Source organism: Xyrauchen texanus, chromosome 13 (genome assembly GCF_025860055.1).
Source record: "Xyrauchen texanus isolate HMW12.3.18 chromosome 13, RBS_HiC_50CHRs, whole genome shotgun sequence".
Lineage (NCBI taxonomy): Eukaryota > Metazoa > Chordata > Actinopteri > Cypriniformes > Catostomidae > Xyrauchen > Xyrauchen texanus.
In genome coordinates this window covers 42375194-42397799 of record NC_068288.1, presented here as the reverse complement: position 1 = coordinate 42397799, position 22606 = coordinate 42375194, and the positions used below count along the sequence as shown (strand labels likewise).

The window sequence follows — 22606 nt, the reverse complement described above, 5'->3', positions numbered from 1 at the left end:
AATGTAATACAATTAAAAAACATTAAACACATTATAAAATTAAAAAAAAAAATACAAACAATATAACTTCTATATTTATATTCAAGCAATTCCACATCATATACAGATGTTGTCTATCTGGATACAACTTTTAGCATTTAGCATTGCAACACATAATCTCACAAAAACTATTATTAGGAATGACTCTTATCTTTACTACATGATCTTAATAGTCTCTCAATATTCTTAAAAAAAGATTGCGCGCGTGCGTATTTGCGCGCGCGGGCGCGAGTGTGTGTGTGTGTGTGTGTGTGTGTGTGTGTGTGTGTGTGTGTAAACCTAAAAGTCTTTTACTGGAAATAAGTTTGTGTAAATGATGGGCTAGTAAAATAATAATAATAATCGTTTTTTATAAATTAAATAATAAATCAATTCCTTCAAGATTGAATACAATATGAATTTTTTTTTAAATGAAAACAAAACAAAAATGAGTTTTCCTTCCAACACAAAACTTCACATGGTAAACTGCTTATTTTATAAGTCAAACAATACGAATAAACTATAGAAAAAAAGTACTGATTTAAATGCATCTAATTACTACAGCTGATGTTACATGAGTTTACAAACATCAGCGGAACTAACATTTGGTCAGTTGTTTTCACTCCGGACGTTTTTTTTCTCCATGGACCGCTATAGCATGACCAACAAAATAACAAATAAAAATGTGTGGCCTTTTAAAAAAGTATATCTAATTAAAAAAAACTCGTCATATTGAATTTCATACTGAATAATAGTGTCACGGCTGCATGTATACATATGCCATGTAATCGGAGTGAAGTCTCGCTATATTTTCGCTGAGACACAGCGGTTTGTTTTGGTTTCATTTCTTGTGTACGTCATTGTGTTTTCAAAGATGGCTGGACTCGAGCTGCTCTTCAACTGCGTGTCAAGCTCTATAACCTGCTGTCAAGATGCTTTGATTTGTTTTGTACACTGGGAAATAGTGAAACGCGGCTATAAATGTCTGGGGACTGGAGATGACGTGAGTGAATGAATGAATGGTGACTCAAACTATTCATGATAATGTGTTAAAAAACGAGCTCCGTGGGGAATGGGGATATGTGTTCAGTTACTGAAATTGTATTTAATTAAATATATAGTGATCCCGCATTGTACTTGAACACTTAAAGCGACACTTAAATGTATGGGTGTCATTGCATAGAATTCATGCTAGACATAAATATCAATATACTGTTCAAAGTACTGTAAAGTCATCATTTACTCACCCTCATGCCGTCCCAGACGTGTATGGCTTTCTCTTTTCTGCAGAAAATAAACAAAGGTTTTTAGAAGAACGTTTCAGGTCCATACAATGCGAGTGAACGGTGACCAAAACACAGACGCTTCAAAAAAAGCACATATATGTAAGCCATTCAACTCAAGTGGTTAAAACAATGTCTTCTGAAGCGATTCAATCGATTTTGGGTGAGAACACATACAAATGGAACTCCTTTTTCACTGTACATGCACGATCATGATTTCAGATGCGATTACACTTCCTAGCACCATCTAGCGCTCTGCACATGCGTCAAGCACTAGGAAGTGTAATCGAGCTTGAAATCATGACGCTCCTTTACACTGCATTAGCAAAACCCAAAACTGATTGGGTCTTTTCAGAAGACATGGATTAAACCACTGAAGTCATGTGGGTTACTTTTATGCTGCCTTTATGTGCTTTTTGGAGCTTCAAAGTTCTGCTCACCATTCACATGCATTGTATGTACTTACAGAGCTGAGATATTCTTCTATACATCTTTGTTTGTGTTCTGCAGAAGAAAGTAAGTCACACATCTGGAATGGCGTGAGGGTGAGTAAATTATGAGAGAATTTAATTTTAGGGTGAACTAACCCTTTAAGTGTCCAGATTCATGCTTCATAAATACATTGTAAAATAAGTACAAACTGTTATATTAACTTAGCAATGCCTTATTTACATTTGTGCATGATCAATCCATGCTACATGAATGTTATATAGCATATGGGACATAAAGGGCCTAAATAATTTTGTTGCAAGTTAGCACAAACATTTGCCTGTTTCTAAATTCGTCTCCAATCTTTCATGCAGCCTCGAGATGGAGAAAAGAAATCCGAACTGCTTCCCTCCGGCTGGAATGAGAGCAAGGAACTGTATACACTCAGATACAGATCAAATGATGACAAGTCAAGCATACTGCTCAAAGCTTTCACAGTGGATTCAACCCTCATCTTCAATTTAATGGTAATCAGTCATTGCTGCAATGGGTGTCATCACGGGAAATGCCAGATTGGATGGTTTTTCACTGTTTTTGCTCTTTGTTTTTGCAGGACTCAACAACAGAAAAAGTAACAGACCTCACAGTTAACATCAGCGACTATGTAGATGAGGCTAATCTACAGACATTTGAAAGGTGTGTGAAAATGTAGCATTAACCTGTTTCGTTTTAACCTGTTTGGTGCTATTTCATGGTTTTTATAGCCTTCAACTCTTATCAGTACCATAGTTTGAGCTCATTGGGTTTAAGTCATTACCTCAAATGTCAAATAGTATTTGTCTCTTTAAATAAAACTGTTAAATAAACATTTTGTTGATTTTGATGTGTTTCGCAATTTCGAAATGCTATACTCAATTGAGCGGGTCCCCGGAGTGTCCTTCGGCAGTTACCACCTGACTGACCTGGAGTACGCTGATGACACCATCCTGCTCAGCACGTCCTACAGCCAGTTGAGAGACGCTCTGGGCATATATACAGTGAAGAGGCTGAGAAGCTTGGCCTTCAGGTGAGCTGGACAAAAACCAAGTTCATGTATGTCGGTGATGGACCGCATCCAACCTCCCTGCAGTTTAGCAATGATATTGTAGAGCCTGTCAACAACTTTGTGTATCTGGGATCCTTAGTGACAGACAACGGGGACCTAAAACCAGAGATTACCCGCAGAAGAGCTCTGGCTGCGTCAGCTCTGCAGTCTCTCTGGAAACCACTTTGGAGGCACCAGTCCATCTCACGCAAGACGAAGCTCCGGATTTACAACTCAGCAGTACTCTCCATCCTGCTTTATGGCTCGGAGACTTGGCCCTTAAATAAGACACTGACTACAAGATTAGATGGCTTTGATAGCAGGGCCCTCAGGACCATTGAGAAGATCAGGTGGCCCCAGCGGATTTCCAATCAAGTGCTTAGAGCCTGCACGTGCCAGCCCAGAGCATCTTGCCTGGCTGCGCAATGTCGCACCCGCTGGCTTGGCCATGTCCTCCGTTTGCCTCCTGACCACCCGACAAGAGCCATTCTCCAGTTTGATCCGAGAGTCGCAGGCTGGAGACGACCACGAGGTAGACCTCGCACCCGATGGCTTGACGTCCTTGCGGGCGACCTCCAACAACATGGAGTTGCTGTGGAGGATGCAGAGCAGATGGCACAAGACCGTCAGCAATGGAAACAACTGGTTCATCGGGTCGGCTCAACGCACAGGGATGGGACGCCCCCATACCCATCGCAGGAGCCAAAATAAATAATAATAATAATAAATATACTCAATTAAATGTTTTGGACACTAAATCTTTTAAAGAAAATATTTAAATATGTCTCTTTAAGAAGTGATTTCAAAACAATTGAAAGCGTTCATGCTTTTAATGTCTTTCTCTCAGCGTGTTTAAGAACACAGAGGAGTTGACCAAGAAGCTGAAGTCTTCACTGTTGCCTTCTGAAAAGGACGTTCAAGCAAAGACAGAGAAGAAGAGAGAGAGTGAAAGAGCCTCAAACTCAAGAGACTCAAACAGTGATCCTCTTCTGATCCAGACCAGAGTCCCCCCGACCAGACACCCACCAAACTGGTAAACATTCATTCTGTCTCTCATTCTTTCTTCCATTCAAATTATACAATGACTTTGAAGGGGTCAACTTTTCAAAGGAATATCTTTGGCTAATTTTCTTGGAGCTGTCTGTAGAGATTTGTGTTGTAGATCTAGGCACAGCCTGATCCTAGAAGAAAGCACTATAGCGGCCTACTGTTGCTACGTTTACCGCCTTCATTGGGCCCCAATTGTGTTCACAAATATCTATTTGGTGGCAGGTGAAAATGCACACACTAAACAACATCTCATTTTACTTTTGTCGACTCTATTCTGTCAAAACACAGTTGAAACCTTCCTTTTGTAATATGTGTGAAAATTGTAATACAGTGTATTTAAGGATGCATACAATGTTAGCTATGAAATTAGACTTAAGAAGATAATTGCTTTGGCCTTTTTATTTCAAAAACATTAAAAATATAATTTCCATTAGCACCATTTCCACCACAAAATTTCTATTAAACAATACAGAATTTGAGATGTGCTGGGAATGACACTGTGGGGTTGGAATGTTCATGAATTTCAGGAGAAAAAAATTACATTAATCTCCTGTGATGCATGTACACAGGCTGTTCAGCATTGTTTGTAGACAAATGATAAAATGATATCATTAAAAAAAAGTGTGAAATTGTTTTAAAGGTATAGTTACCCAAAAATGAAAATTCTCTCATTTACTCACCCTCATGCCATTCCAGATGTGTATGACTTTCTTTCTTCTGCAGAACACAAATGAAGATTTTTAGAAGAAGATTTCAGCTCTGTGGCTCCATATAATGCAAGTGAATTGTGATCTATATGACTCCAGTGGTTTAATCCATGTCTTCCGAAGCAATCCTAATGGTTTTGGGTGAGAACAGACCAAAATATAACTCATTTTTCACTGTACATCTTGCCTTTGTAGTCTCAAGGCACAATCATGATTTCAAGCTTGATTACACTTCTTGTGCTTGACTCGTGTGCAGAGCGCTAGATGGTGCTAAGAAGTGTAATCAAGCTTGAAATTGAGGAGACTGCTGATGAAAAATGAGTTATATTTTGGTTCTCACACAAAACTTATTATATCTCTTCAGAAGACATGGATTAAACCACCGGAGTCATATTTATTACTTTTATGCTGCATTTATGTGCTTTTTGGAGCTAAACCGTTTTGGTCACCATTCATTTGCATTGTATGCACCTACAGAGCTGAGATATTCTTCAAAAAATCTGCAGAAGAAAGAAAGTCATACACATCTGGTATGAGGGTAAGGAAATGATGAGAGCATTTTCATTTTTGGGTGAACTATCTCTAAGTTAAAAACCCATTTGTAAATAAAGGCAGAAGTGTGTGCGTGCGTGCGTGCGTGCGTGTGTGTGTGCTTGTGTGAATGACATTGTGGGGGTGTTCTGGGAATGCGAGAGGGTGTTGAGTGAGAGTGTGTGTTGTCTAGGTGTCAACTCATGTCCTCTGTCTTTTTTAATATTTACATGCATGGGTCCTGAGAAAGTATTTACTGCTGCATTGAGTCTATTTTTTGTGGCACTGACGGTTGTGAGTTTGCGTGTCTGGCACCGCAGACTGTGGAACAGAGCAATGCAGTGTGACTTTCAGAGAGAGAGATATAGAGACTTCCATTTCTATGCAGTGAAAAGTTCAAATCCATCCTTACGTTTCTATCTAAGCTGATGTGCGCCCTTAGCTGATGTGCTGTCTCTGAGAATAACCAGGCCGCAAAATAAAATGAAAATTTTGAAGCAAGAAAGTAGAGAGTAGAGGACAGTGCAGTTGTGTCTTTAAGGACATGGAAGAAACCCAGAGATGGATTTAGGTGTTTGTCTTCCTGTGTTCATTGTGACCCTTATCAGATTACTTATGATGTCAGCGATTTATCGACTTGGCTGTTGGCGTGATGATAATTTAGTCAACCCTTCTCTGCTGCCAGCCACACAGAAAGTGTCTCAATTTAAAGTGAGAGTACAAAAAACACTGGAAAAATGTGCAATGTGGCAACACTACAAATAACATAAGGAGATTCAAAAAAAATAAATATATATTTTTTTTTAATATGTTGAATTTTTTTTCATGATTTGTTTAATTATGTAATTTTTTCCACTTAAATGAATATCCCAGGTTCAAAACAAATTAGGCTTAATCAACAGCATTTTTTGCACTTTTAAAAGTGTCGCCACAAGATATAAACATTATACGTGTTACCATGATATTAGTGTGATAAAATCGCTTGCCTTATCTGTATAAAGTTGTATCAATTATTGCAACTTTGTTGTCATGATTGCGTAATGCACCCTGTATACTGCGGATGCGAGCGGCTTGTTGCGTAGCGGCAAAAGCAAATAAATCCCATTATAATCAATGAAACTGTCTACACTGGAATCGTCCATCACAGTAAACTGATGTCTTGTTCTATTTTGCACTGCACACACTGGTGCGACTCTTGCAAAGATGACAAATAAACCATTTAGAACGTTCACTTTGACGCGTCCAGTGTAGACCGCCTCAAGCCTTTGCGACGCGGCACATCAACTGACGCGTCCAGTGTAGACAGTGTGTAACACCAGTACATCCCTGATTTGATCACACTAAAATCATATTAGCATGTATATTGTTTACATCTTGTGGTGGTACTATTGAAACGTTGTGTGTTTAATGTTTATGCACTGGCCCCATTTACTTCAATTGTAAGTGCCTCTAGAATTATTTTTGTGGTAGTTAACATTTGCCACAAATGCTGTCGATTGAGCTTTACATGCATTTAACCAAGAGCCTTCCTTTAAAGTTTTACATTTACTGCAATTAATAGTGCTTTTGACAATTATGTTTAAAATTATCTCCATTCACCCATGAGATAATGACTCCTGTCATATCAGTGGTCTCGAAAAAGCTGTTTTATTCTACATAAGGCGGGTCGCCCCCTAATGGTGGCAGCCATATTGAAATCACATGACCAGCCCATAAATGCCATGAGGGCTCCAGAGCTGATGGGGGCAGCAGAGATGCTAATGCTCTCATATTGATTGCATTGGAAGATGAATAAAAGCCAGTGAAACAAAAACCTTGAATTAATTAGTGCACGATTAAAATGCTAAAACAATAAAATATCTATTAAAATCAAACACATTGCTATCACTACAGCGAAACAGAACTCTTTTAAATGCTGTTCTTTGTGTGTTGTTTTTTTAGGCCTGACCCGATGGCTCCGTTTGCCGCTGGAGGTGCTGACCTCGACCCCTTTGGGTGAGCAATTCACTTATTTGCCAAAACAGCCATCTGTAAATGCGTATGTCCATTTACTGTTAGTCTTCATGAGGTTTCTTAAAGAAATAGTTCAGCCAAAAATGTATGTTGCTCCAAACTCATATGACTTTCCAGGGGAAGGGCAGGAGGAATGATTGTCGATCCGTTACGTGCCGGGTTTCCTCGCTCAGGGTTTGACCCCTCATTTGGGATTCCTGGAGTCCTCCCGCCAGGCGCTGTGCCTCCTGGTGCCCGCTTTGACCCCTTCGGACCAGTTGGGCGTCACAGACCCGGGTAAGAGTCATAGCATAAAACATTATTAAAAAATATTCAGGGGAATCAATCAACCTATGAATGGCTTACTAATAGCTGTCTCTGCACATTAACTCAATTGTAACACTAAAAACAGTAAAACTTTCAGAATATTTTTGAACACTAAAAATGTGTTTTTGAACACATGTAGATGTGTAGTGACTCTGTAGATGTGTAGTGACTCAAATAGAACGTTTTGTACGATATTAATCTTTATTTAAGTGTTTGAGTTAATTTATTGCGTTTAAGTCATTATCCCAACTTTATTAGTATGGGAACAGAATTTTTTGTATTCAATGCATGTTAAGTTTAATTTACAGCATTTGTGGCATAATGTTAATACCACAAAAGTAATTTTGACTCGTCCCTCCTTAATTAAAAAAAAAACAAGAAAAAATCACAATTACAGTAGGATACTTACAATGGAAGTCCAAAAACATTAAAATACACACTGTTTCAAAAGTATAGCCACAAGATGTAAACATTGTATATGTTTATTTTAGTGTGATAAAATTGCTTAATAACATTATCTCTTATGTCATTTGTTTTGCTCCACCTTTCAGGCCAGACCCAGATCACATGCCGCCGCCAGGTTATGATGACATGTTTATGTAGAATAAAGAAGACTAACCATGTTTCTCACCTATAAAACTTCCTTTTTCCATAACTTCCCAGACTACTCACTGCCCCACAGTGACATGCACTTTGCGTTTGAATAAGCCTATTTAAAAGGGTTGTGATGAAACATAATTTCTATTAAAAATGAACTAAACATCTGGATTGTTCTGACAAAGCAAGCACTTATAATTCCATTCTTTTATCTTTGATTTGTATTTATCCTGTTTGTTCTTTTCGCTAATGGTGAATTGGTCAAATAAAAACAGCTTTTCTTCCAGCTAAACTGTTTCTTTGTTCTGATTGATCTTTCTTTAAAGATATTAAAGAATAACAGGCAAGTTTAGCTCCTGCTAATTGAACCTGTAAGAGTTGTTATTGAATCAATGAAAAAGACAAAGATTAGCCTAATAAAATCAAACAGATAATATCTGTGCAGATGAAAACTGCCTGTAACAGCTTGTCTAGCTATCTAGTCTCTTTCCAGTTCACAGTGACAATACATGAAACTGTAGCTGCTGGAAATGACTTCTCTGAAATCACTTCAGTGAGAGGGTCATGGTGAAAGCTGCAGTTGTAGAAGAAATCAATGTCTGTAATGGCCACAGTGAGGCTGAAATGTCAATGTGACTGTCCTCTGGTGACAAGCATACACTTTAGAGTGTCCTTAAACAATGACTGGACTAAAATACTGCAGATGTTTATAAGATATGCCTATGACTTTAGTCGTGGTTGGTGTAATATACGTAGAGCTGGTAGTCATGATAAAAAGTTGCTGCCTCAATCTTAATTTGCTTTACATTTAAAGGCATAGTCACCCAATGAAAATAAATATAAAAACAATTCTCATTATTTACTCACCCTTCTGCTATTCCAAAAGTGTATGCATTTCTTTCTTCAGAAGAACACAAATTAAGATTTGTAGAGGTTCTTTGTAGGCAGCTCTGTGGGTCACTTACAATGCAAGTGAATGGTGATCAGACCTTTGTAGCTCCAAAAATCACATAAAGGAAACATGAAAGTAATCCATGTCTTCAGATGCGATTTGATAGGTGTAGGTCTTGTAACATATCGAAATTTAAGCCCCTTTTTTACCCTAAATCTCCACTTTTACTTTTACATCAAAGTGAACGTTGAGGTAAAGATTTCGTGTAAAGAAAATGACTCAAAAGTGCACTCAGTTTTTTTCTCAATTAAAAAAGTTTTACACCTGAAGAAATTAATTAATAATTGTAATTTTGATACATATGTATAAAATCATGACCACTCACATGAGATGAAGACTCTAGATGTATTGGTAACCTTATAAAAACTGTTTTATCTACATGGGGCAGGGGCACCCAGCGTAGGTGCTGTCATTTTAGAATCACATGATCAGCTGAGTACTACACGCTTAATCTCAGTACCGCCTTATATTTGCCTTATTTTTGGACATTTTCACTCTTGGATTAAATCAGTCAAAGCTGATTGTGATTAGTACATTTCTACAGTGTCATCTGTAACTGAAATTATGCAGCATCCACACCACTAGGTGTCACTGTAAGACCAAGATGATGCGAGCAAAAAATTACTGAGTGCACCTTTAAATACTGATCCGTTTATATATCTTCTGAAGATATGGATTTAAACACTGGAGTCATATGGATTATTTGTATGTTTGCTTTATGTGATCACCATTCACTTGCATTGAATGGACCTACAGAGCTGAGATATACTTCTAAAAATCTTCATTTGTGTTCTGCAGTTGAAAGAAAGTGTCTGGAATATCATAAGGGTGAGTAAATGATGAGGGAATTTTCATTTTTGGGTGAACTATACCTTTAACTACAAAATAATGTGATCAATGTTAAGTTTACTGATATTGAACTAAACTAAGATATATGGCCTTTATTACCAACATTTTTTATGAATTACGATAATGAACATATAAGGTAATCATACCTTTTATTTAAATTTACAACAGCATTAAATGTGTATGTTTCTGTGATACTTATTAAACAACTATGCTACAACTAGCCTAATAAAGTGACCTCAAAAAGTATTTATACTGTACATTTAAGTCATACTTAAAAAAAAATTATGATTGTCATTGCATTACTGGAAGTTTCAAAATATCAAACCAAGAGGCATCTGAAAACAAATTATGCTAGTGCTTTTCCCTAAACTAACTTTATTTTCCTGAGCCATTTTTGCAATTGGATTTTTAACAAACTGGGCCCAAGGTCATTTGTATTCACTGTAAACCCTAATGATGTCATTACTGGAAAAATCAAGTTGTCTTAATTTAACATTTCTTGAAATGTCATGTTTTGGGCTCATAACTCAAATATCAAGTTCCTTGAACTTGTTTGTTTTATAAATCTGTAGACTTAAGATATTAAGAGTTAATAACTCAAACGATTGAGTACAAAATTGAGTTTAATTATGTTTCCTTGGTCAAAGGGAGCATATGGGGGCATTTAAACACTGTAGTTGTTATTAAGAATTCATAGAGGTTTTTTTTTTTTTTTAGCTCTTTTGTATAATTTGTGTTGTTTTTTTTGCAAATAGTTGTTTCGTGTGATGACACCAATTGGGTGATCTGTGTCCCCTTTAGTCAAGTTGGACCCTGTTAACATTATCTCAGTTCTCTTTGTGCATGTGCAACTGAAGTACAGGCAAATATGCATTTCAGTGGAGATTTTAGTTTATTTAACGATTGACCTGGAATCAGTTGTAATATGTTTTTATTTAAACTGTATTCTTGTATGATCTAAATTTGAGATTCAACTAAGATTAAGTAGAAACAACAATACTCAAAATGCAAATCTGAGTCTACTTGCATGTAAATTTGAAGTCAGAAGTTTACATACATCTCAGCCAAATACATTTAAACTCAGTTTTTCACAATTCCTGACATTTAATAGTAGAAAACATTGCCTGTCTTGGGTCTACTATTTTAAGGATGTGAAATGTCAGAATAATAGTAGTGAGAATGATTTATTTCAGCTTTTACTTCTTTCATCACATTCCCAGTGAGTCAGTTTGCATACACTTTGTTAGTATTTGGTAGCATTGCCTTTAAATTATTTACCTTGGGTCAAACGTTTTGGGGAGCCTTCCACAAGCTTCTCACAATAAGTTGCTGGAATTTTGGTCCATTCCTCCAGACAGAACTGGTGTAACTGAGGCCTCCTTGCTTGAACACGCTTTTTCAGTTCTGCCTGATTGAGGTCAGATTGTTGTGACGGCAACTCCAATACCTTGACTTTGTTGTCCTTAAGCCATTTTGCCACAACTTTGGAGGTATGCTTGGGGTCATTGTCCATTTGGAAGACCCATTTGCGAACAAGCTTTAACTTCCTGGCTAACGTCTTGAGATGTTACTTCAATATATCCACACACTTTCCCTTCCTCATTATGCCATCTAATATGTGAAGTGCACCAGTCCCTCCTGCAGCAAAGCACCCCCACAACATGATGCTGCCACCCCCATGCTTCACAGTTGGGATGGTGTTCTTCGGCTTGCAAACCTCACCCTTTTTCCTCCAAACATAACGATGGTCATTATGGCCAAACAGTAAAATGTTTGTTTAATTAGACCAGAGCACATTTCTCCAAAAAGTATGATCTTTGTCTCCATGTTCACTCGCAAACTTTTTATGGCGGTTTTGGAGCAGTGGGTTCTTCCTTGCTGTGCAGCCTTTCAGGTTATGTCGATATAGGACTCGTTTTACTGTAGATATAGATACTTGTCTACCTGATTCCTCCAGCATCCTCACAAGGTCCTTTGCTGTTGTTCTGGGATTGATTTGCACTTTTCACACCAAATTACGTTCATCTCTAGGAGACAGAATGCAGTCTCCTTCCTGAGCGATATGATGGCTGTGTGGTCCATTGGTGTTTATACTTATGTACTATTGTTTGTACAGATGAACATGGCACCTTCAGGCATTTGGAAATTGCTCCCAAGGATGAACCAGAATTGTGGAGGTTTTTCTTTAGATTTTTCCATGATGTCAAACAATGAGGCACTGAGTTTGAAGGTAGGCCTTAAATACATCCACAGGTACACCTCCTATCAGAAGCTTATTGGCTAATTGTCTAAAGGCTTGACATTTTACAAGCTGCTTAAAGGTACAGTTAATAAGTAGATGTCCTAAACGACTTGCCATAACTATAGATTGCTAATATTAAATCTGTGGAGTGGTTAAAAATGAGTTTCAATGACTTCAACCTTAGTGTATGTAAACTTCTGATTTCAACTGTAGTTACATTATCATGAAGAGCACCTATTATGGTTTTTAAATGTGCCTAATTTTGTTTTAAAGGTCTCATACAATAGATTTACATGCATCCAAGGTCAAAAAACACATAATTTAAATTGCAGCATTACCATTTTTCCCCAGTGTCAAAAACGACTCGTTTAAAAGGATTCATTCTAAAATCCTCCTCTCAGTGAGCCTACTCTGTTCTGATTGGTCAGATATCCCAGTCTATTGTGATTGGTCTACTGCTAAGTGTAGTGTTTGAGGGCGGGACAAACCTATTTGCAAGCAGCCAATGAAGACCAGAGGTGGGTTTTTGTTACCAAATTATGTAGGTTAGTACAGGAAGTAAGTCTGGAATTACTAATGACTCGTTTCAGGTGTTCGGAATCGGTTCTTTCTTCTGGGAGTCATTAACTCCATTTGTCGTTCACTTTGGTTTTTTTAAACTTTGCAGACTTTTTTACATTCACAAACAGCTATATAACACACTACATGAAAGGTAATATTAAACCATAATAGATGCTCTTTAAATATTTAATGCATTCTTTTCTGTTGATGGAAAGTGTTTGCTCAATCAGTTGATTGAAGCCAACTTATTAGGGTTTTCAGTGTGTGAAGTCAGTTAAGTTCACACTGGTGCCATACCACAGAGAATAGATTTTTAATGACCACAGAGAGTCAGGATTTCGGTTTAACATCTCATCCAAAGGACGGTGCCTTTTTACAGTATAGTGTCCCCGTCACTGTACTGGGGCATTAGGACCCACACAGACCATAGGGTGAGCACCCCCTGCTGGCCTCCCTAATACCACTTCCAGCAGCAACCTTGGTTTTCCCCAGGAGGTCCCCCATCCAGGTACTGGCCAGGCTCAACCCTGCTTAGTTTTAGTGGGCAACCAGTTGAGAGCTGCAGGGTGATATTCTCTAACATCTAACAGAAAGTGTCCAAATACTTTTTGTCTTAATTGTAAACACTACATGTACTGGTCATCATCCAAAACCAAGCTAAGTTGATTTTGTGAATATATTGTTATCCAATACAATGATGTTCATGCATTTTTAGGGGTACCTTAAGTGTGCAAAATCATAAAAAAATTTGGGTCGCTATATTAGTCAAGAAAGTTGATCTTCATTCAGCATCATCCAATGTAAAATTATATTATCTGATTTAATTGTTCACGTTTGTCATCTAACTATTTCAATTTGTGTTATATCATGCCTTTTATATTTCACAGCCAATACTGACAGCTCCTATACATAAATGAATTATACACAAACAAAAAGGTACCAGTTTTATTTGAAGTTCTTAGGAGTACCATATAAAACCCACAGGGTAATCATTCAGTGCCATGGTGAAAGTGCCATCTCATGCCATAACTGTACCATGGTGTCACTACAGTAATTAATCAGTCAGTTCAATCTACAGGCATTACAAGAAAAAGCTTTATTTCACGCATTTAAACAGTATAAAAAAGGTGAAACGTTTGCTTTTAACATATAGGAAAAGTTACAGACTTAAACTGCACAACTCACCTTGAACACATGCAATTCAATTACCCCTGCTCTCTAGAGTTAAAGACAGAGTGATTGAGCCAAAAAGCACCGTGGTACTACTGCACAGTTTGAATAAAAGAGACGAGAAACATTGACAGAAATAACAGTCTTTATGGACCACATTAGTATTGTGTACTGTGTTCAACTTCAGCAATATGAGCTCTGTATGAATAATATAGCTCACTGCTATGATTACCTTCACAGATTTTATAATGATGTTAATTTGGTAACAAAAGACAAACAGCTGCATCTGATTATCCCGAACAACTACAATACATAATATACTGTACAGTATGCTAGTATTCCATTCCCAAAATAGCCAATATGACTTTTTCTTTCCTATTCAGTCTATAAATTGACCCTTGTGGTTTTTATGATGAGAGCGTGAAACACTTCATGATGCCACTTAAACTTTGAGTGAAGAACATTCATATAGTGGCTTGTGCATGAGCAATGTGACTGTGTTAAAAGGCCAACAGTGTGTTTGTGTACAGACTTGGTGTAATCTCCAGATAAATGCTTAGTGTGCTCAACCCTAATTCCTCTGTGCTTACAAGACAATATTTTACACAATTAAAGACAAGAAAGCAATTAACCAATTTCCCCTCTCCCAGTCTCTTTTCACCTCACACTATATCCAACATCTTAAAGTTAATAAATGACATATATTTACTATAATTTCATAATGCAATAAAAAAAAAAGGGACATCAAAAAACTACAGCAAATCCATCACACTTTCTTCAGCATTTGAAGAGCACATAGTGATGCATCAAGCGACACTTGAAAGTGAAACTCGATTATGACATAATATTCTAAATAGAGTCTTTAGATCCATGCTGGAGGCATCACACTTTATACACCTCATACAAACATTTTTTTTTTAAAAGGACAATATATAGTAAAGTTCAAACAATGATTAGACTTGTCATTGTAAATACTGTATTATGTAAAGAATCAATTTTAGAAGCTGGAATGTCATTTACTTTTTACTGGAAGGTAAATATACACTTATTTAGTTGATATTTTATTCATAATGCTATTGGAAAGACCTACCTTGGATACTATGTGCTCACATTAACCATTGGATGCAAACAGTATTTTAGTGTAACAGTGACAATTGTTTGTCAGTGAATCCTCAAGTCATCTTTTCTTAATAGTGTACCCTGTCTAGTAAATCCTTGTCTGTCTCGTTCTTCTGTGCAAGCATTGTTACTACTCCAGCCACTGTGAGATCTTGGCAGTCCTATACAGCAGATGTTGTTAAACTTTGTATGACAAATTGCTTGCTATGTGTCTCATTTGTAAGTCGCTTTGGATATAAACAAGTTAAGCTCAGTCGACAGCATTTGTAGCATGATCTGGATTGCCACAAAAATATATTTTCAACTTGTCCCTTGTTTATCTAAAAATTGCAGTTACAGTGAGGCACTTACAATGGGAGTGAATGGAAATAAACATTAAAATACACACTGTTTCAAAAGTATAGCCACGAGTCATAAACATTACATGTGTTAACACGACTCTAGTGTGTTTATTTCTGTTCTACATGATTTAAGTGTGATTAAATCGCTTATAGGGTTTACCTGTGTTGCGTTGTCATGGCAACTACGGTTAAGGTTAGTACACAGATAAGGTTAGTAAACAATTTCATCACACTAAAATCATGTCAACCAGCATATTGTTTACATCTTGTGGCTATACATTTGAAACAATGTATCCTGTGTTAAGTGTTTATGGACTGGCCCCATTCACTTGCAATGTAATGTAACTGCATTTTTGCTTTTTTTAAAAAGGAATATTACTGATTCAATAATAAAAATAAAAACGTAAGCTCAACTGACAGCATTTGAAGCGTAATATTGATTTACCACAATAATTAATTTCGACTCGTCCCTCCTTTTCTTTATAAAAAGCAAAAATCTGTTTTACAATGAGACACTTACAATGGCAGTGAATGGGGGCCAATCTGTAAACATTAAAATACTCACTGTTTCAAAAGTGTATCCACAAGACACAAGCATTATATGTGTTAACATGATTTTAGTGTGATCAAATTTGCTTAATAACCTTTTCTGTGTAAAGTTACATCTATTTGTACAACTTTGTTGCCATGACGACAGAATAACCCTGCAATCCGCCTAGAACAGTGTAGTCTGCCACTAAAACAACTTTACATCTCAAATAATAAACAGATTTTAAAAGAGCAATTATTTTTTGTGCTTTTATAAAATGATAACCCTCACATTTTTGCCTTTAAACCCTCCAAAAATGGGCCCATCACTTCCATTGTAAGTGCCTTACTGTCACCCCTACTATTTGTGTTAGTTTCATGAGTTGCCAGTATAAAGCTGTACTGCACAGAGCAATAGACTATGTACATATCTTCTAATACCTCACATTCAGAAATATAATATTACAGGTTAGTCGTTATTACATTTAAGAAGAAGAATACGTCTGCTTATGTTTCTGCTTAGTTTGATTACAATCTGGCTGTTTTTCTTGCAGGCTACATACGAATGTCATATCTGGTCATAATGTCCTATACTTATGTGCTATTACAATAACTTTGTCTTAAAAGGGGTGAGCATATTATTAAAGCATAAAGTAGGCCTATATCTGAATTGTTTTGTCAGTTGTCTATTGAGAAAACAACAACAAAGTATTGTTTAACCTGAACATTGATATGGCAATATGTAGGCCTATATTTTCTACTGCACAAATGTCATTCAGCCTATATCTACATAATTACCATATATATATCAGATATTGTAAAATTGATATTTAGTTCAAAATGTTAAGCATTCATATGTCTCTGTCACTGACCAAGTGTATGACCACATATACATCAATGTCCTAAATAAAACGCTAACATTACACAAATACAAACAAGCTTAAATGTTTAATGTTTTAAGGCATATTGCATCATAACAGCTTGTATATATTCCACTCATAGTGTCTTTAAGTGATGTTGTAGATTACACAAACATTTAGTTCAAGTTTTGTAGCTGATGGTGGTTTATTTTGCAGCATGTTGAGTTATATTACGCTTTTATGACCGTTGACCATTGTGCTTTCATTCAAAGGCCTGCTTTCTGTCGGCTTTTTGAGTTTTGAAATTCTCTTTAAGCACCAGTTGTCACATTATGTGTTTCACAAATTCTTTCAGCTTGGTTAAAACTCATTAGTCGCCTACTTGCAAGGCAGCACTGTATTGACATTCTTTAAACATTCTATTTGTATTTTACTTAAAAAATATTTCAGCCAGTTTTGCAACGTTTACGCCGAATCTGACTGAAATATTTTTTGAGTGTTTTGTCTCACAGTTTCTGCAATTAATGCAGCTGAAATGTTTTAGCCAAATGTAAAGACTCCAATCAAGACTCCTTGTTTTATTGCCGATTCTCACTCTGGCAAGAATGTTATTGGACAACAGTTGGGAACGCCCACAAGTGCAAGATGATGTCATCAATATATTTGGCTAGTTTTCTCGGAAGATAAAGTATGTCGATTTCAAATGCCTACATCAGCAAAAACACGTTTTTATTTATTTATTACTTTTTAGAGTATGCAAGTATGGAATTATAAGAATAATAAAAGTACAATACAAGTACAATTCAATACAAGTTAATCTCAATCAACAGCATTCATGGCATAATGTTTTTTTTTTTTTTTTTTTTTATTGACTCGTCCCATTATTTTAATAAAATAAAAAGCAAAAATCGAGTTTAAGGTATTTACAATGGAAGTGAATGGGGCAATTTTTGGAGGGTTTCAATGCAGAAGTGTGAATCTTATAATGTTATACAAACAGATTAATTCTTATCCGTTTAAATCTGTTCAAATTCTTATTTACTGGGATTACAGGTTTTATGTCATAAATTGAACACTTTTTTTTTTTTTAAAGCAAAGGTGGGTCGAGTCAAAATAATAATAATAATAATAATAATTTTTGAAGTAATCAGCAATATGCCACAAATGCTGTTAACTGATCTTTTAATGAACCCGGAATATTAGACCTAAACAGACATGGACATTTCCATGTCTTTTAAACACACATTTCCAAATCTGATCTTTGAAATATTTGCTGCCTTGCAAGCACTTTTATTTCCCCAGACAATTCAAGTCTATTTGACATTTGTGGTTCAGTTGTGCTACGTGTTTTGCGTTCCAGGAGGAGCTCGATTACCGTTCGCGGCGTCCTCGGTGGCGTTCTGTTCACATTCCACGAGCGTTTCTCGCCCGTCGCCCTCAGCCAACTGCCTCATTCTCATATTAATAGATCCGTACGATTTCATGGGTCTTCTGGAGAAAGTCCTTCGACGATACAGTTCCCCTTTACATATAGCCACCATTAACAAAATAGATAACAACATTCCTCCCAGAGTAAGCAAACCAAGTCCCGCAATGATGCATTTGTCGAGGTGAGAACCGAGTTGCGCATAGTACATCTCCAGTTTCTCCATTTGGCGCGCTGTCACTTGGTCCGGGTTGACTTTAGCCTCTCTGGGAATCGTATAGGCGATTGTCACCAACATAATTCCGCTCACGAGGAACATCAGCGCGCATATGAACCCGTAATCCACCGAATGGTCGTGATACACGAGCTCAGGTTCCTCTTCGGAACGCGGTGACGGCACGTCTCTTTGAACAGGCAGTGATGAAGGTCCAGTTGTTCTGGAAGTAACTCGGATCCTCGTTCCCCGTTCCTCATCTTCGAACGATGCGTTTTCAATGCCGGCCGCTGTCCGCGGTCCTGAAGAGGCCTGATGAGGTTCTCCCCTACTCCCATCCCCCAGTTCACGGAGCTCCACGGCGTTCAGAGACTCCATCGACACCGAGAGCTCGCAGTCATTTTGAATCAAAAGCCTCTTGTTTCACCTGAAAAAAAAAAATATAGGCTATGTTACGTTTTGTGCCAAAAAAGCGTAAAACAAACGTGCCCGAGACGTTTAACACCAAACAACTGTCATGCAGTTGTCTACCAACACATTATCAGCCTCGTCTGCTCTGCTTTTGTTATAATGGCGATGTAGTAGTTTCCCCAATATTAAAAGAATGATTAGTAGCCAGTTTGACAAAAATCTTATTTTGTTTTAGAGCATGGGACATGGTTAAAATGTAGAATACTAAATGTGTTAAAGCTGTTTAAATCAATGCAACATCAACTCATCAGCCAAATTAAGCATTGTTGACGTTCGTTGACAAATTACCAGTTTGTCAACGTCAATACGCTGTGCATACATTTGATTAACGTTGCCTAATTGCGTAGTATTAATGTAAGCGTGCGCGTAAAATCAAATTTCTCGAGCGCGCGGAAATTATGATGTTATCGACATATTATTTACGCGTGTATGCTTAAAAAAACGCATTATATGAGTTTATTATTTTGGACATGACCTTGCAACACCTCAAGCGTTTTTTTTTTTTTTTTTTTTTGTAGGCTATAATATATAGCAACTAACGTTAAAGTTAATATAGATTATTACAGCATTGCTTCACTGGTGTTGGTTCGTAAATGTTATTGGAAAGAGTATGGTACACCCTCCTACCTTCAGGCGCGATCGCTCCACAGCTATCATAGTAACCGTGAGATGCTGAGAGAAAGACCTTTTCCACGGAGATCTCAGGGAAAGATTTATCCATGCGTTAAACCGCGTTCATTTTTCAGGGGAAAAACAAATGCAACATGTTAAATTCGCCGTAAATGTGTACGCAGTATGTGCACATACTGTCTTGTTTATGTAGTTGCACCTTCCTTCCGATTTTCTTTCCCCGGATCAGCTTCAACGGTGACTGTTAAGATGTCCTCGTTCGGGAATGTGGATATAGGGTAGGGTAAGATGGGGGATGACGCTCCCCTGGGGTAAGATTTTGGAATTTGGGAGAAATGTTGTCAGTACTTTATAGAATAAAACAAGAATGTTAATTTTACTCAAAAACATACCTATACATCGTAAATCCAGAGAAAATGATAATTTTGCAGTGGTCTCTTAATTTTTCCAGAGCTTTATATAACTGATCAGCCACAACATTAAAACGACTGACAGATGAAGTGAATAACATCACTTATCTCGTTACAATAGTACCTGTCAAGGGGTGGGATATATTAGATAGCCAGTGAACAGTCAGTTCTTAAATTGCATGTGTTGGAAGCAGGAAAAATGGGCAAGCGTACGTACGGATCTGAGCGACTGAGGGCCAAATTGTGATGGCTAGATGACCTGGTCAGAGCATCTCCAAAACGGCAGGTCTTGTGGGTATTCCTGGTATGCAGTGGTTAGTACCCAAAAGTGGTCCAAGGAAGGATAACCGGTGAACCGGCGACAGGGTCATGGGGCACCCAAGGCTCACTGATGCACGTGGGGAGCAAAGACTAGCCCATCTGATCTGATTGCACAGAAGAGCTACTGTAGCACAAATTGCAGAAAAACTGAATGCTGGCCATGATAGAAAAGTTTCAGAACACACAGTGAATCGCAGCTAACTGCATATGGGGCTGTGTAGCAGCAGACCGGTCAGAGTTCCCATGCTGACCCCTGTCCACTCCTGAAAGTGCCTAAAATGGGCATGTGAGGGTCAGAACTGGACCATGGAGCAATGGAAGTAGGTGGTCTGGTCTGATGAATCCCATTTTCTTTTAGATCATCTGGACGGCCCGGGTGCATGTGTGTCATTTATTTGGGGAAGTGATGGCAGCAGGATGCTCCATGGGAAGAAGGCTGGCCGGCAGAGGTAGTTTGATGCTCTGGGCAATGTTCTGCTGGAAAACCTTGGGTCCTGGCATTCATGTGGATGCTACTTTGACACATACCACCAACCTAAATATTTTTGCAGACCACGTACACCCCGTGGTGTACCCTGATGGAAGTGGCCTCTTCAGCAGGATAATGCGTCCTGCCACACTGCAAAAAATGTTCAGGAATGGTTTTAGGAACATGACAAAGAGTTCAAGGTGTTGATTTGGCCTCCAAATCCCCCAGATCTTAATCCGATTGAGTTTCTATGGGATGTGTTGGACCAACACATCTGATCCATGGAAGTCCCACCTCACAATTTACAGGACTTAAAGGATCTGCTACTGCTAGGCAGGTGGTTTTAATGTAGTGGCTGATTGGTGTGTGTGTATATATATATATATATATATATATATATATATATATATATATATATATATATATATATATTGAAATGCTCGTAGTGAAGATAAGAATACTAACTGAGATAATGACACATAAACACTGTTCTTGGCCACTGGTACACAGTTTGCACAAAAAGAGCATTATGTTAACATTATGTTATGCATTATGTTAACTAACTTTTCCTTCCCATGTTAATTTGGAACAGATGCTTGAATTATGTTTAACTGACCATGCAGGTAGAGGACTAATTCAGCAGTATATAAAAACCAACACATATCACATTCTCAGACCAATTCTAATCATTTACCATGAGTCAGAATAGGAGGAATGCACAAATGCCTTCATAAGCAATAAAACCCAGGTGACGGTACAAGGGCATCGGGGTGTAGGCAGATTTGTCAGCAAAACACATCAGACCATTTAACGATCTTAACAGGTTTTTCGTCCTTGCAGTTACATTAAGCACAATTGCATTAATGGCAAACACCCAAATTGTGTCCAAAACCGCACACTTCTTCACTATTCTACATCATTTAGTAGTATGTTAACACAGAAAATAAAATAAAAAGAAGTGTCCAATAAGTACCCAAATGAGCCTCCTCACTTCAGCCTCTCAAATGCTGTATCGCCCAGGATACAAAAACATTTATAGGGTTTTAAAGGCATCATACGAGTTGTTATAGTATTGGGAATATTCCTGTGACCAGATAATATTTGATATTGGGTTGCTGCCAGCACGCTGCATGAGTCTGTGTTTATAGCTTACTAGCCTGCCTAGCATTGCTTATTCTTATACATTCATAGTTTTATCCTTTGCCATTTTACCACGTTCTTAATTTGTTTCCACTTTTCTACTGTTCAACTGCGTGTATTTTCTAATTTTTCTTTTCTTTTTTCCACTTGTCTACATCTCGCATCTCGACTATGTGCATTTGTTTTCTCCTCTGTGTTTTACATGGATTATTGCATCAATCTCAAACATCTTCTGATCAGGAACCACATCGAACCACATCGATCTCAATCTCTCGCAGCTCAAGAACAACCATAACAACAACAACAACAAACAGTTGCTGTAAGTCATGGTATCCGCTCATGTTATTTCTTCCTGCATTGCATGCCACATGTTTACTATAGCTTCTTCTGTCAGCAGTGATGGATTCACATGGGATAAATGTAAGGAATTAGTCAGGCTGATGGAGAAGGTTAATGAGTTAAAGACACTCATTCAGATGAGTTAAAGACACTCATCTGAATGCTAGTGGAGGTCAGTGAGAAAGAGAAGCCGGTAGATACTGTTTCGGATGTGGGCAGTACAGCGAGCAACACACAAGCTTTGGTTCCAGCTGTAGACTCCCCACAGGGTGTTTGAGTGACATCTCTGTGGCATACTTGCTAAAGAAATCAACACCACTCTCATGTTCCTGTTAGGGATTCCAATCGATTCTCCCCACTCAGTGATGCACCCACTGAGAATCGTGTTGAAAGAGACTTGGTAAGAGGTGATTCTATTGTAAGGAACGTAGAAATAGAGACTCCAGCTACTTTTGTTAAATGCATTTTGGGGGCTCAGGTATCTGGCATCAGATCAAATTTACAAGTGCTGGCTAATCCTAAATGTAGATTTTCTAAGATTGTTAT

The 22606-nt window shown here is 37.7% G+C and overlaps 2 protein-coding genes across 2 annotated transcripts; one reads left to right on the top strand and one right to left on the bottom strand.

Annotated features, from left to right (window-relative positions):
* The first annotated feature begins 665 nt into the window (after positions 1-665).
* LOC127654073 (proteasome inhibitor PI31 subunit-like) lies at positions 666-8301 on the top strand. The gene is made up of 7 exons (XM_052141045.1): positions 666-1021; positions 2105-2257; positions 2344-2426; positions 3662-3847; positions 7044-7097; positions 7233-7391; positions 7973-8301. Exons 1-7 carry the CDS (start codon positions 893-895, stop codon positions 8022-8024), a joined length of 816 nt encoding a protein of 271 aa, XP_051997005.1. The 5' UTR covers positions 666-892; the 3' UTR covers positions 8025-8301.
* Positions 8302-13627: 5326 nt separating this feature from the next.
* Positions 13628-19612, bottom strand: LOC127654202 (transmembrane protein 74B-like). Its single transcript, XM_052141279.1, has 2 exons — positions 19379-19612; positions 13628-18707 (listed from the first exon to the last, which is right to left on the bottom strand). Exon 2 carries the CDS (start codon positions 18656-18658, stop codon positions 17981-17983), a length of 678 nt encoding a protein of 225 aa, XP_051997239.1. The 5' UTR covers positions 18659-18707; positions 19379-19612; the 3' UTR covers positions 13628-17980.
* Positions 19613-22606: the final 2994 nt, after the last annotated feature.

Coding starts and splice junctions, on each gene's coding strand:
- LOC127654073 (XM_052141045.1), top strand. CDS start 893: ATGGCTGGACTCGAGCTGCTCTTCAACTGCGTGTCAAGCTCTATAACC. Junction 1,022..2,104: donor GTCTGGGGACTGGAGATGAC/GTGAGTGAATGA, acceptor TCTTTCATGCAG/CCTCGAGATGGAGAAAAGAA. Junction 3,848..7,043: donor ACCAGACACCCACCAAACTG/GTAAACATTCAT, acceptor TTGTTTTTTTAG/GCCTGACCCGATGGCTCCGT.
- LOC127654202 (XM_052141279.1), bottom strand. CDS start 18,658: ATGGAGTCTCTGAACGCCGTGGAGCTCCGTGAACTGGGGGATGGGAGT.